The following is a 15,306-nucleotide window of genomic DNA, read 5'->3' as shown; positions in this document are numbered from 1 at the left end:
GTGTAGAAATATTCACTATATTATTTCACTGTATTCATATATACCGTGCATGCATTATCAACAATAATGGACACATCGCGAATTTTCTGTCCTTCCCTTGCGCTAGCAGTTAGTTTGGCAATAGCGCAGTAGCACTGGCTGGGTATTGGCCGAACTCATGTTCCTTCTAAAAGCGTGCGCCGTATAACTGTCTGGCCTTTGGATGCTATGTAGATGACGACGCTGCCGCAAATACATCGCCTCTGGTGGCGATTGGACAATGAAATAAATACATACTAATGTTTAGTTGCATTTTTTTTTCATGTGACACACTTATTTGTTCTCTACCCACGCGCGTGCACTTAGATACCTGTATATATATAGACAGGGGTAGAAAATCCTTAAAATAAATCAGGCGCCCCTTTTTTTGAGGAGCCAGCTTTTTTTGCAACTGGTCTAATAGAGCTTTGAATGCAACTATAAAGCTACACATTTTAAATCATTTCTTTTATGAATGAATATAAGATTGGATTAAAAGTATATTAATCTTTTGCTGAAGTGACCATCTCTACCATATCGTCGCAGATTTTAAAGTTCGGCGAGCAACGTTTTATATATATATATATATATATATATATATATAATGGTATGTTTATTATTCTGATATAAATATACATGTGACACACAGAACACACAAACATTAATAACACACACATACTACTTGTTATATTAGAAAAATGGTAATGGAAATTTCCACAAACGAACTCGAGATATTAAGAAAATATATTTTTTTTAGAACTGAATTTGAAAATTCAGGTCCCCATGGCGACTGGGCGCCCTGTATTTTTCTACCCATATATTTATAGTTATATTAACATTCTCTATGCCACAGCAGAGAGGTTTTTATTCTTTTACTTTGTTGTTGAAGGTGACAACTAGGTTCTCTCACTTCCTGGGTTCCACTTGAATTCTAAATGGTATTGGGTTCAGAGTTATTCCTCCCTCGGGCTCGGTGGTCGGTGGATCCTCCCCCTCTGGTATTGTGAGGGAGAAGTTCTGCAGCAGCCCAGACAAGAAGAGGAACAGATTGTTCCTGGCCAAGGATTCTCCTAAGCACGATCGCTTGCCTGGAATTAGAAAAGAGAGATGAACGTACAGCATGATTTTCTTTCCAGTCTTTGGATGATATGAGAATGTTCGTGAATGTACAGTGAACACTCAGAAATATCTGAATCAAATTGTGCAAGGAACAGGAATGTGGTATAGACCATACATTTATGTCTGGTTACACTTATCTGAGAGTTGATAACACTTACTGCTAGTTCATATTGCCTCTGTGTATAGAATGTCCACAATACCATGAACCAGTGCACAATGCTGTTTTGAAGGACAAGTCCTGTTTTCAATAATGTATATTTTTATAAAAGCAAGAGCAATCCTATTTGTAAAATCTCAAATTCTAAATGTAGCATAAACTGTTTGGAAGAGAGAGTACGTATACTCCATTCTCTGTTCCAGGAGTCTGTGGAGCAAGCCAAAGATAGTAAGTTCTTTGGTGCAATTAGCGACTCGAGAGGTCTCGACCAATGAACACGAGAGAGGATTTTACATAACTACCTCCTCTGTCTCTCTCTGTCAAGAGCTGCGGGAGCTCAGTTGGCAGAACATCCGGCTACCACACGGATGACCCAGGTTTGAATCCCTGGTCAGCTGACCTCGACCAGGAATTTTTCCTGCCATATCCCTGTTTGTGCGTGGCTCTGAAGCCCACCCAGTCTCGTATAAATGGGTACCTGGAGCAACCCTGTGGCTTAAAGGCGGTCGGGTGTGATGCAAATCATATCATCCCAACTATGGAGAGGTCAAGTATATGTGAAGTTCTATGCCTCCACATCACCCCATATGCCTTCATGACATGTGTGCACACGCACACGGTTACCTTTACCTTACCTTAACATACATACTCTCTGTGTTAATGAAGACTGGTGCTGTTTACAAGTAGACGGATGCCCCTGAGTAAGGTAACTGACTTGCAAGCACTTCTTGAGTTCAATTACATCGCTGGAGAACACACAAGAGTATTACTATCTTCACAGTATATTGAATCTAATATAAGCAATAGTGTCCCTTAAACTTGTAGAGAGCTACTATCCCGAAGCGATAGGTGGCAAATAGCAGATGTGACTATTCTCTTGGATTTCTCAAGGTTTGTTCGAATGACAGCTATGCGGGAATCTTGCTCTTAGGAATATAGTGTATGCGATAAATCCATAGCGCTAAACGTAGCTGCTATATCGAAGTTGTGAGAATTTATATTATGAGCAGATAGAACCAATATATTCATGAGCAAAATCACACCACAACCAACACTCTATATCAAATGGGTAAGTTATACTGGGTGAGTCTGTTAAAAGAGGCCCCGTGGAAGCCTTGCATGTAGCAACCCTGGTACACCGAAGAGAAGAGCAGGGTAGAGAACAGTCCAGGATATCGGTGCCAAGCTGTGTAGACAACTTGACATAAACGTAAGTGAATGAAACATGTCTTCTGTAAATACAGTACAGGGTGACAACAATCAGGTAGGTTGTTGTCACACTGTTCAAGGAGCACATTTTCCCACGGGATCTCTCTTAACAGACTCACCCAAGAAAAAAAGAAAAAAGAAGGAAAGAAAGAACAGTATATTACCTTATTCATCACAGTTATCGCCACCCGGAGGGGGATTGGGGGTGGGCAGTAACCAACCTGAAGTACCTGTCCATCAAAATAACCCAATTGATAGATTTTCAAATCAGTAAGTATTTTAACAACTTGAGACTTTTTAGTAAATTACAACCTGCACGAAAGGTGTAATTTGTATCACAAGTTCATTATCGAGTGGTATTCCACATTGCATGCCATGTGTGGCGTGACACTTCATTGTGAATGCTCCATTAGAATTTTTATGTGCTCTACGACGTGCTTCAATGTTAGCTTATGCTCTCCTGATTGTGTGTAAATACAACAAAAGCACTTCTGCCTCTCACCTGCTCCAAAGGGTAGGAAACCTTCCATCTTCCTCAGCTCTCCTTTCTCGTTCAGGAATCTCTCAGGCCTGAAGCTTTCCGGATCACCCCACTGGTCCTTATCCATGTGACTGGACCACAAGTTCACCAAAATCGTACAGCCCTGTGCAGAAATAGTCATAAGTTTAGAAATCCGAAGTGAAATATCTTATAGTTATGTTGACTTACCTTATTTGAATATTTCATGTGTCTTGTTTAGCAGACACTGATATAATTTCAGTAAGAACCAAGCTTCCCCAGTATCCATGGTTATACTTGACATAATTTTAGTACGATGTAGATTCAAGTTATTTGATAGAAACGAATGTGTCTATATTATTCATGTGGTGTTATTATGTTCCATTAACATTCCAGACGTAACAGTATGACAATTGCTAGGTTCACATACTTACTTCAGGAATTGTGTGTCCTCTAAAATTACACGATTTCTCCTGGGACGATACACATCGTACAACAACTGGTACATTGGTTCTGATCCGAAGAGTTTCGTATATTGTTGCTTCGACGTAAGGAAGCCTGAAAAAATATAAATTATTTTACATATTTGGGAAATTTTAACATTTTTTTATCTTCATGAGTAACGGATTCACTTTCTAGAACTTTACTGTACTTAGTGTACTGAAGCTATAAATAAACAATTGACCAGTGAAGAATTTAAACTTTAGAATTTCATGCACTATATCCGCAAGGTTAAGGAAATGTCGACTGACTTCGAAAAATGGTCGAGCACGTTGAATGTCCAGAGATTCTGGGTTGAAGTCCGGACGTGAACAAAGCAGTTCATCTTTGTCTTTTCGAGAGTTTTATGACTTAAACATCACCAAAATATGGGAAATAAAATATGCTTTTATGACCTAAAAGTTTACAAAATATGCACTATAATTTGAAAAATATGCCCTTATAACTGGACTGTTTCAAACGTCAATATCTAAATGCTGAGATATTTTCACATTCATTCTATTTTTAGTTCACTTTATGGGGCCTGAGTTGTAATGCACAAATTTTCAAAATGAAAAAAAATTGCTAAAGTGCAAAAAAAAAAAAAAAAAACAACTCTCGAGTAAACATGGGAGTAAAAAAGAATCCACTTCGAAAATGACTGTTTATTTCTTGAAAATTCAAAAATATGCTGAATATGACCGAAAATCCATCAAAATATGCTACATCATACAAATTTCCAAATATGCAAAAATATGCCCTTAAAAAGCGCCTTAACTTAATTAGTTTCTTCATAATATGAATTTCTATGTTTGGGGAACACATCACCCTTACCAAAGAAATGCTAAGTCATGAAAATCTTAGCCCAACTAATTACCATTCATCTTTATCGTCGCACTTATCCTAAGGGGACATATAAACGATAGAATTTAAAAAATACAAAAATGTACAAAATCTTTCTTGGTTGTTAAGTGAAAGGAATGCAATGGCTTTATTGTAAGTGCTAGAGTTTGCAACTATAAATTCCGTGCTTCTCCCTGTCTTTCAGTGAAGGTAGTCGATCCCTCCCAACCACCTGGTCCAAATCGTCCTGTATCCTCTTCTGTATGTCAGGGTTCAACAGCATGTACAGAAGGCAGAAGTTCAGCGCACCAGCAGTAGTTTCGGTTCCAGCAATGAAAAGATCGAAACATATTGCTCTCAACTGCTTGTCTGGAATAACAAAGCATGTGAACGGAAGCATTCCAAATAGTACCTAATATCATTTGGTAAATTTCTGATATCTTTAGTGTTAAAAATATTTTTTCTTCGAGTACGTGATAGTAGGATCCTCTTGCTCATGTCTTCATATTTTTCTCTTTGTGTTCCCAGCCTAGTTCAGATGTTACAGTATTAAACATCTTCATGTTGTCAGGGTAGTCTCTACAAACACACACAAAATGTTCTCATGATTCTTTTTAGTTTTTTTTTATTACTGTGTTTATCACAAATCTAAGAATCATATTACAGAGATATTTTATTTTCTGGGTTTCCATCAATTTGCCACTTGAAAAGAAATTACAGTGGGATTGTCTGCTTAATTCCTGTAAGGAATTCGCCTGGAAAATATTGAAAATTTGTCCTATGTAGACATTTTAAAAGAAAAAGGGTGAATATCTCTTTTGGTTTTCGTATTAACGATCAGGTTTTGGTTTAACAACGTTTGGATCTCCATAACCTAGACCTTTGTTGGAGAATAACTCCAAGGCTTACAATTTGCACAGTCTAAGCTGAATTTCAGACACTTTTTGGATCTCCAAAACTACGGTATCCTCAGATAGTATATTTCAATTGTTAGCATATATCTCTGCGTTATTTATTTTCTTGATTAATGTAGATAAGTGTTAAAGGAAAGAATATTTCGTAACTACCATTTATAATTTTAAAAATATTTTTGTTTTGCTATTATCAAGGTTGGCCTTTCGGAATGTCGGAATGTCTTCCATTTGTAAACAGTCAAGATATATTTCTTTGCATTGCATTTGTAATAATTCCACTTGCATTATAAGTGAAAGCAAACTCGAAGGTGAATTTTGTATTGATAAAGAACAATTATAGTGCTTTAATTATATAATTACATGATATTATTACAATATATTCACTGCAATATTTCAGTAATCGTTTGTTAAAACTTGTATAGACTTATTGCAAAAATATCAAAAGTGTTATTTACCATTTGCAATCGTCTTAAAAGAGATCTACGCTCTCCACACCGGAGAATGAAACCTTTTGTGTTTGGAACTTGTTTTAAAAATTGGAACATTAAATATTATGGCTGATAAAATGTTTGAATCGTCTGTTATACCATTAATTAATTTCACTTTTGCGTGTGATTTGAATACATCTACAAATATTTTTAATGCGGTGTGGAAAAACATAAGGTGTTTTGCGATTTGAGTAAGTGACTATGCTGCATTTTATTAGGTTCAGTTCTAGCTTGTTATTTTTGCATCATTCTCTTTGTATTTTCTTGTAGTTTCAAACAGTCCCAATAGGTAGTTTTTTCATGGTATAGCTTGATCGTCGGCAAAAGAAACTTTTGGAAACGTTGAACTCAATTCGATAAGTCGTTGTTAATTAATAAAAACAAAAGCTGTATCAGCGAGTGAAGCATGCAAGTGAACTGAACGATAGGTGGGAAAAACGACATCTTGAACTGTCGAGGTTTCCTACATCTGTTTATGTTTGAGATAAACATGCGCAGTCTTTTCCCCTCAGATAGAGAAAATCATAAATTGTACGGACTTTTCTTTATTTCCTAAAATACTACTCTCCGTGTCAGATTTACATCAAAAGTGGTACTTTAAAAAATAAATACCCGACCGTAATATCATTCTGCGTTGGGCTAGGTTAGGTGTGTGTTTCAGGAAGAGTTTAAGAACGTACCTGAAAATGAGTTAATTTCTTCTGTTTTTCTTTTCTGAATTTCCAGTAGGTATACATCTATGAAGTCCTTTGGAGAATCTGGATTTAGAATTTCTATGTGCTCTCCTATAGTTTCCTGTTAAATGGAAATTGTTCAGATATTACAGCGAATGGACATTTCCTAACTTACTTTGCTTTTTTAAAATGTAACCCATAGATGCACAACTTTTTTTTTTAGTTCAAAATTTGTTTATATTGACAACACTCACTATTTGTGTTCAGTTGATGATGCAAAATGTGAGAATTTATATTTTTGATATTTCATTTTTGAAATACACACTGCCCCAAAAATGGGGCGCTGGGCACAGGAAGGCTACATGTTATTGAAACTAATTTTATTTTTGTTTCATAGTTATATTTATTTTTTTACTACTGTAACAGGAGTTTTACACAAGATATGTTCAGATAATGTTAAACAATTACTAATGATTCATAATCAAAGCGAAGAGCATTATAATTTTTACATTTATGTTGCAGTAAATATCGATAGATGGACAATGTGCATACTATACTTATGTGAGGAAGTTTCCAATGCAAGGACGGGCCGGACCCTTTGGCTGTGTGGTTATCACATCGCGCTGCGGCTCCAAGGGTCTCGGGTTCGAATTCCGCTCGGGCATGGTTGTTTGTGAATGTACATTCATCAATTTCATCATTTCATCACTCATCTCCATCTTCGTACATTAGCCAAGAGGCACAAAACGCGAAGTAAAATAAAATCAATCAATCAATCAAATCGAAGCAAGGACGAGTACTCTATCTTTCAAGGTAGCGCTGCACAATGTTCGATATGAAACCTAAAAGTCGCAACCTTCCTTCCCTCTTCCTGCTGGAGTGATTATGTATAACTAGCAAGCATTGTCCACACTGCAACTTATCGGAAATACAAGAAGCTGCCAGTACGATTCCTTCATACAAACAGCAATCAAAAGCCTATCGTATTTGCAACATCCAAATTATGATTACCGTTAAACATGGAGTAATTTTCGACCCTGTGACAATCACATTAATTAATTGATCATCCCAAAACATCTAAAAAAATTCAACGCTAGACCTGTCTGTGTTTGTAAAATCTGTTCTTTTATTCTCGTTCTGGAGATATTGGTAAATCATTTGTCCACTTATGGCCTGGTGAACCTTCACTTTTTGGCAGAGGAGAATTTGTTTTTCTCACTTGCTTACTTTCGTTCACTTCTTTTCTTCGCTCCTTTTGATTATGATAAACTGACGGATCTTCGTCTGAAATTACTGGCGATTGCACAGGCTTATCTGGAAGAGGTGTTCCCGAAACTGCCGAAATGCCAGTTTGGCTGGAAATACTAGGACCATCAAAACGATCAGCTTCGCCTGTTGTAAGAGAATGAGACGGATCATTCACGAGTTCAGAAACACCAATAGTTACTTCGTAAACACCATTTTCTGTTTGGCCTGTAGCCTAAAGTACTCCCTCTGCTCGAAGTTGATTCCCTGATAAATGATTCATATCTGCATAGTCATCACCACTTTCCTCGTCACTCAGCATATGATTTTCTGAAGGGCAGGTGTAGATAGCAGTATTTGTTAGCTGTTTGTCACACCCTTCCAGAATCCGCAAAGCAAAAGAAAAATGTACAAATAATCTAACAAAACACACACACACACTGTAGATAATGTACATACACACGGATTAATTTGTTCTTGTAAATCTTAAAGTTGAAAAGTGAGAAAAATAACAAACAGATTACACATGAGAGTAAATATTAGCAGATAATGTAGGTTTTAATGTTCGCATTTAAACAGTGTAAGAAATACATGGAAATCGATGTAAAATATAATGATAAAAGAACGGCATACACTACCATTGCAAAAAACAAAACATAAAAAACACGTATCCGGCAGTGTCCAACGCCCCTTTTTTGGAGCAGCACATAAATCAAGTTTTGAACAGAATTAATTAATGAAAAATTAAGAAGTAAATTGCATAGGTTGCTTCCTAACTGTACTCCAGTTAGAAAAAATAACAAGACGTGCAAATAAATGAATTAATTACTGTTGTACTTACGTGTTTCGAGACGACATTTTACAAGACAACGCATACCTCTGTTACAACAATGCTTGCCAGACTCGCACTGCTGCTGCAAACGACGCAATGTCAAGGTTATGTGCAGGAGTTCTAATCACATTCAAACCCAACAAACAAAATCCGTTGTGAGTAAGTAGTAACTTTTGAAAAAAAGTTAAACCATAGCGCCCAAAAATGGGGCGATGGGCATATATGGGTTAACTTTCTCTTGAAGCTACCTGTATCTTAACGTGAAAGATACAAATCTACACGGTATTTTAGGGCAGTAAGATTGCATGTAGTATTATCTTGATGTTGAAAATATCCTTTTTACACTAAAAGAGAAACATATATTTAGAGTTTTTTGAAAATAAATTCCATAGAAGAACATTTGAATCTAACAGACGAAGAATGAAACGAGTGGAGTTGATTATATAACTGCATAATTTGCATTCATATCCAAATATTTGTACCAAGACGACTTCTATGGGCAGACCACGTGTAAGAGGTCTGCAGGAAGGTCAGGGAGATGTTGGAGAAAAGTATTGAGACAGACCTGTAGGGAATTGGAAGGAAGGGTTAAGATTGCATTTCTTTTCATTCATTCATGCATTCCATCTCCCAGAAAAAAAAACCCTACGTACGGCTATGTGCGAACAGGAGTGTACATTTTGCAATTGGCTCACCGAAACGAACTCCTGGATGTCTCTCTTCACTGACTTCAGAACGAGTTGATTGTTGGACGTCGCCGAATTCTTGAAACTAGGAAGGAAGAACGTTAGATCTGGCAAGGTTCCGAAGTTTTTCGACCACATTTTCACCAGGCCGATCATCTTTTTCAGCTGTGGGTTCCCGAGTTCGTATCTCTTTCCCGACATGATACGCCAGAGGACGTTGATCGTCGCCAAGGGGGTGACCTCCTCGATGCAGATTGGATTCCTGCATCTAGGCCCCGCCAATCGCTTCACTTCTTGGATGACGCTGTTCACTTCTTCGTGGATGATACTTTCCATGCTTCTCTTCCCGAAGCCAAAGTCCCGCAGGTGGTGGAGGGTGAAGCGTCTTTGCTCCTTCCAGAAGCTCCCCTCGGCAAAGGTGATTCCTGGAAAAAAAATAAAGTAAAATTTGTTGATGGATTGTTCGGTCACGATTACTCTGTGGAGCATGGCCGCGCATAACGGTAGAGAAGGGGAGAAAGCGAGTGGGCGGAGCAAAGCAGCGCTTGACACTTCCACTCTGACTCACTCATTGATCGAGCCCTCTCGATCATTACTTGGCTTTCTTTCGTTCCCTGGGCAGGTTGTAAATCTCGTCATTCGTAACTGCTACTACTAATCTAACATCACCTTACATCACAAGGCCTCTGCAGAGATTCTGTTTACATGCAAAGCCATTATAGCTCTTGTCCAGGCGGACCAACACCTACATGCTGGTAAGGGAAGTGGGTAAGCGACAAATCAGCGCGATAAGAAACGCTGCAGCTTGGAGAACGAGATGCGCGTAGCACTTCCTCCTGCCACGTCGTAACTCTCGGCGCCACCGCTGTTGTCTGTTGGTCTGCTGCGTATTCCTCGCTCCCCACTTCCCTTGCCAGGATGCAAGCTGCACACCCTAAGACTGGACAAAGCTATAGTTGTAGGTCAAAGATTGCAGCACGATATCGGCTAATGGCAAATGTGTGTTAAATAGACGAAGAATTAACTTAGTTTGAACGTAGTATTTCTAACATGTTGGAAACACACATTTACGACTGCACTGCTGATACATGGCCTAACACTAAAGACGTCTAAGTAACCAAAGTCTCCACAGTAAACAGGTTACCTAAATTAATATTTATTTGCCAAACAAAATATATAAATGTCTTACAAAGAAGTAAACGTAGACTAAAATTGTACACGTATATGAGCTTTGAGCTTTTAACGCAGAGAGTTATGGAGGTTCAGCTGTTACTAATTTGGGGGAAAAGGACTAAGATCTGTTAAGAAGACACCGTTTCATTTTTCCGATTGCAGAGCACTACAAGGTGGAATAGAGTTGGCTTTGGTTTTTTTTTTTTTTAGAAATAAAGTGGACGAAAATAAGCGGTCGGCCAACTAAGTTCTTGTTTTGTAGTGTTTTGAAGTTCCAACACAAGTTTTTAATGATACAAGGGATAACTATAGGAATGGATGTAAACTCGAAAGTTTTGGGAGTTAAAACTACATACTGCCAACCATTGCTTGCAATGTCTGTAAAACACGTGAATAGAAAACACTTTTCCTTACCGAGCATGTGCCTTCTGCTCTGGATAATTTTTCCTACAACTCCTGTCGGGCGATCTGAGATGTCCTTCATGTTGAATGCTTCCTTAACTTGAGCCACTCCTGATACAAAGACGAACGGCAATGGGCCAAGGTAGTAGCCTGATACTTTACCATAACGCTTGGCCAATAACAATGCCCTCTTGTAGAACTCTACAGGATAGTTCATGGTCTCCAGCAATCCTCCAACAACAGGCAAATGCCATGGACCTTAAAGGAAAAAGAGGCGCAAGTTATGAGAGATACGTGGACGATATTTGGGCATTTTGTTGACTGAACGAGGGAGTTTTCAGGTAGAAGTGAAACGTCGCAATTTCGGAATACCGCACATAACGGTAGAGATGGGGGAGAAAGCCTTTTCGTTCCCTTCCATATCCCTTCCATGTCCCCACTTTTTAAAAATCATTATAGGAGAATGGGATAGTGAGAGAGTGGTACAAGCACTGGAAACCATTTGGGACAATGGCTACAGCAGAGTGGGGACTAAAATCATCAAGATTAGTGAAGGTCTGAATATAGGCTCCTGCTTGAGCCCTGTGCTGGCGGAATTAGTTATGAATGAATGGGAGAAGGAAGTGATAGTGAAAGGAGGAGATAAGTTAAGTCTGTTTTGTAGATATGTGGATGATTGTTTTGGGATATGGAAGGGAAGTAAAAGGCAGCTGAGTAAGCTTGTTAAAGATGTAGAAGATGAGAAAGCAGGGATATTCCTTGAGCTCGAAAACGAACAGGAAGGAACGTTAAATTTCTTGGATATTGAGATGAAAAAGAGGAGATGAATGGGGATTGTGGCTACATGGTATCAAAAGAAGTGTTCGGCAGGAGTGTTCTGCCACAAAAGAAGTGATGTGGGTGATGGAACTAAACGTAATTTTATAAGGAACATGGAAGACCGAATAAATAAAATATGCACAGAGAAAGGGGAAGAAGAAATCAAGATTAATAGCCTGTGGGAACAACTAGATGAAAAGAAAGACAGACACAACATCAACAGAAGAAGGAAAGAGAGAGGACTGGCAGAGAAGGAAGAAAAAGAAAAAGTGAGATGGTTTGGTATAAGAAGTATGGGCGATGCCACAGAGAAGATATGCAAAGTTCTGAGGAAAGTGGGTATAAGAACTTACAGGAAGGGAGGACGCACTATTTTAAGTATAACCAGCAAGAAGAAGGAAGAAAAGAAAGAGGAAGGGGTTATCTACGAGGTGAAGTGCAGAGTATCTGAAAGTGTATATATAGGGGAAACGAAGAAGAGACTTAAAGACAGGTTAAAGCAACACATGGATGATGTGAGATTGAAGAGAGACAGGAATGCCATATTCAAACACTCTAGAGAAACAGGACATGAAGTTGAATGGGATTCGGCTAGGCGAATAGGAAAAGAGAAGAGAGAACTAGTGAGAAAATGGAAGGAGGCCAAAGAAATAGAAAAGAAAGGAGAAGACATCATGAATTGGAATGGAGGACTCAAGATAAACAAGGAATGGAAGAGTGTGTTAGAGAAAGTTGAAAGGATGAAGAAAAGGAATGAGGGAAAAAGAAGTATGAACCTGGAAGAAAGAAGAGAAAAGAAGAAGACCAGAGGAGGAGGTATTCATCCATATCCAAAAAGGCAGGAGGGGTGGGTGAGTGGTAAGCAGGTGGTTCTAGACTCTTGCTAATCTTGACCTGTCAATCACCTGTCAGTGTAGTAGACCCATTAGTCAACACCTGTCAGGAGCTGATATGTTTAATTCCTTTGGAGAAATCTTCCTAGATAAGGACTGTCAACTTGATTTGTTGTGTGGCTAGTGACCCTGCTATTTGTATGTAATCTTTCTGTGTGTAGTATATTTCATCATTTTAGTTTAGTTCTTCGTCTGAGGAAGAACCTGATACAGGGTTGAAACGTTACCTGTTAAGTGTTTTTATCTTAATAAACTGCCTTGGTCAGCAACTTAGTGTTTTTAATATGGAAACAAGGCTTAATTATATTACAATTACAAAGAAGATTTATATACACTACTACTCAATATGCATAAAATATTAATCAGAAATTTATTTTTATCAGAACAGGAAGGACGTATTTAGGGGGTCCGGACCCCCCTTCCTACCCGAAAGACTTACTAAGTACGAAAATTAAGCAATTAAAATATTAGCATTTGTTGCTTAATCGATGGTTATTAATTCCCTTTGAACTTTTTAGAAGGCAAGGATTATATTGGGATCATACGGCATTGAATTACGTTACAAGGAAAATTTATGTACATTATTACTCAAAATAATATGCATAAAATATTAATCAGAAACTTACTATTCTCCAACTACATGTAACATCATTTTTGTTATTCGATAAATATTCAATTCTTCATCTATTTGACATCAATTTCATTTCCAGGGCACTTGCTTATTATTCCGATCTTAACTACAGGTAATCTACGTAGCTAATGAATATGCGCTGTTATATCTCTATTCTTATACAGTCTATTTACCTATTCGTATAATAATAATATAATATTAATTAATGTATATTAATAAGTATAAATTTGATTTAATATTATTATTTAATTAAAACATTATTATTATTATTATTCCTGAGACGCTTGGTTTGGACCCCCCCCCCTTAACATATTTCCAGATACGTGTCTGTATTGAACAGACGAATGATAGGAGTAATCAAGATTCTTGTTCTCGATCTGATAGACACACTTACACAGAACATTTTTCCTAGCAATCTTGCCTTCACACTAAGGATGTCCTAAAAATATCCAGATTCTGATAAATCTAAAATCTCGATCCGGAAATTTTACTATCTGAATTTCGGGGATAGAGGTTTATATATAACCACTTTCCATTTTTCAGGTTAAATTTGTTAACAAAGCTCTCAATGTGCTGCACTTTAAGTATCGTCTTGCTCATTTCACGATTATATACTCCGTAAGTAAAATTAAAGTGCTCCCTTGTGCTTTACACAACACCATGAAGGCATATGGGGGGGGGGGAGTGGAGTTAGGACTCCACAGTATCTTGATCACGACTGAAGGTGGGGATGATATGATCAGCACTACACCCCTGGCAGCTTTTATTCCCCAGAGTTTCCTCCAAGTACCCACTTTATACGATGTTGGATGGGCGCCGGAGCCGCTTGAACATGTGCAAAAAATCCCGGTCCTCCCACCGGGGATCCAACCCGAGTCTCCAGAATGGTAGTCAGATTATATACTCAGTAAAAAGAAAAAGTTCGCATTTGGCAACCCCAACTTCACACGTTTTGCAAGAACACTGTTATCGTCACTAAGCTAGTGTAACTGGGATTATCATTGTAGGAACGGCGCCTTTCTTCAGACTCTTCTTTGCCGTAATTCCTACTAATTCGGATTATTAATCACATTCGTAAGACACTGGTATAAAATGAAAAAATAGCAACCTGAAATTTGTCTTTCAATAGCATTTGCTCGGAACTTCTCGTCGGACGGAAATATACGGTAAACAATATGAGAATTTTTCGTTTTTTTTAATGTATTTATGCGCTTGCAGCACAGTGAGACATTATATATTGTCACCCAGACATTGCAATATTAAACGCATAAAAATATTACTGGAAATACAGGATTATAAGCGCAAGGAAACAACAGAGAAACAAGTTTCCCTTGCTAAACTAGCGGATTCCAAACTTTCCCCAGCGATCTGTCATTACTATGACGGCACAGTTTTACAACCACCTCGGTTTGCTCAAAAGGGTCGTTATGAACAGACCTTCCAAAGCAGGCGGCAAACAAGTCAACGGACCTTGGTTCCGACCCATTGCCACATTGGAAGAGCTCCGAAACCGCCTTACAGACGCTGCTGCCGCCATAACACCTGCAATGCTCCAGAACGTCTTGCCGACATATGGGGATCGTGATGTGGATGGCGCACATGTTGAAAGTATTGTGTACCGTACATGTACCATGAGAAACATTGCGAGTAAAATGACTATTTGCGAGTAAAATGACTATTTCAACAAAATAGATACATAATTTATGGACACTCTGTGTATGCATGTAGGGTGTTTAATTATATAAAGTTCTTACCTGGGGGAAAGTTCTTCGGTGTTTTTCCCAAATAGCAAACAATGGCAACCAAAAGGATCAAGCCAAGATAAAAAGTTACCATATTGTAGTGAAAAATGCAAGACACCAGAAACATTGTCACCAGAAACAAGTTTTTCTGCCTCTAGACCAATACAGTTCCTTCTGTGAAGGTGTTTTGCGGTTGTTTACGTATTATAGTTAGAAACGTATTATCTCCCCCGCCCTTCTTACAATTACTGTCAGATCTAGATGCAGTTAATATGTAGCAAAAGAAAATACTCTTGCTTAATGAGCGTAATTTTCAGTAATGAACGGAAGGCTGTTGTAATCTTGTCAAGGTTATTTCGTGACGTCAGTTTTCGGTCGGCAATGGAACAGTTTCCCATGAAGTTCTCATGTTATTAATAATAATAACAACGTGTTTGTTTCAATCGTGAACGGTCCCAGGAAAATGCTTTCCATGTTGCAAA

General features: G+C 38.1%; 1 protein-coding gene across 1 annotated transcript; it reads right to left on the bottom strand.

Annotated features, from left to right (window-relative positions):
* Nucleotides 1-634: 634 nt before the first annotated feature.
* Nucleotides 635-15,011, bottom strand: LOC145985984 (methyl farnesoate epoxidase-like). Its single transcript, XM_083120143.1, has 8 exons — nucleotides 14,837-15,011; nucleotides 10,752-10,997; nucleotides 9,174-9,589; nucleotides 6,408-6,522; nucleotides 4,514-4,694; nucleotides 3,437-3,560; nucleotides 3,006-3,147; nucleotides 635-1,106 (listed from the first exon to the last, which is right to left on the bottom strand). Exons 1-8 carry the CDS (start codon nucleotides 14,949-14,951, stop codon nucleotides 925-927), a joined length of 1,521 nt encoding a protein of 506 aa, XP_082976269.1. The 5' UTR covers nucleotides 14,952-15,011; the 3' UTR covers nucleotides 635-924.
* Between the last annotated feature and the right edge of the window lie 295 nt (nucleotides 15,012-15,306).

This window comes from Lepisma saccharinum, chromosome 3 (genome assembly GCF_977018435.1).
Source record: "Lepisma saccharinum chromosome 3, izLepSacc3.1, whole genome shotgun sequence".
NCBI classification, from domain to species: Eukaryota; Metazoa; Arthropoda; class Insecta; order Zygentoma; family Lepismatidae; genus Lepisma; species Lepisma saccharinum.
Note: the sequence above shows the minus strand (reverse complement) of the source record. Positions and strands in the feature narration are given on the sequence as shown.

What these genes read in the sequence shown, in the direction of transcription:
- LOC145985984 (XM_083120143.1), bottom strand. Translation starts at nt 14,951, where the DNA reads ATGTTTCTGGTGTCTTGCATTTTTCACTACAATATGGTAACTTTTTAT. An exon ending in AGAAATTAACTCATTTTCAG is followed by an intron (nt 4,695 to 6,407) that starts GTACGTTCTTAA and finishes TTGTTATTCCAG; the next exon opens with ACAAGCAGTTGAGAGCAATA. An exon ending in TTTCCTACCCTTTGGAGCAG is followed by an intron (nt 1,107 to 3,005) that starts GTGAGAGGCAGA and finishes TTCTAATTCCAG; the next exon opens with GCAAGCGATCGTGCTTAGGA.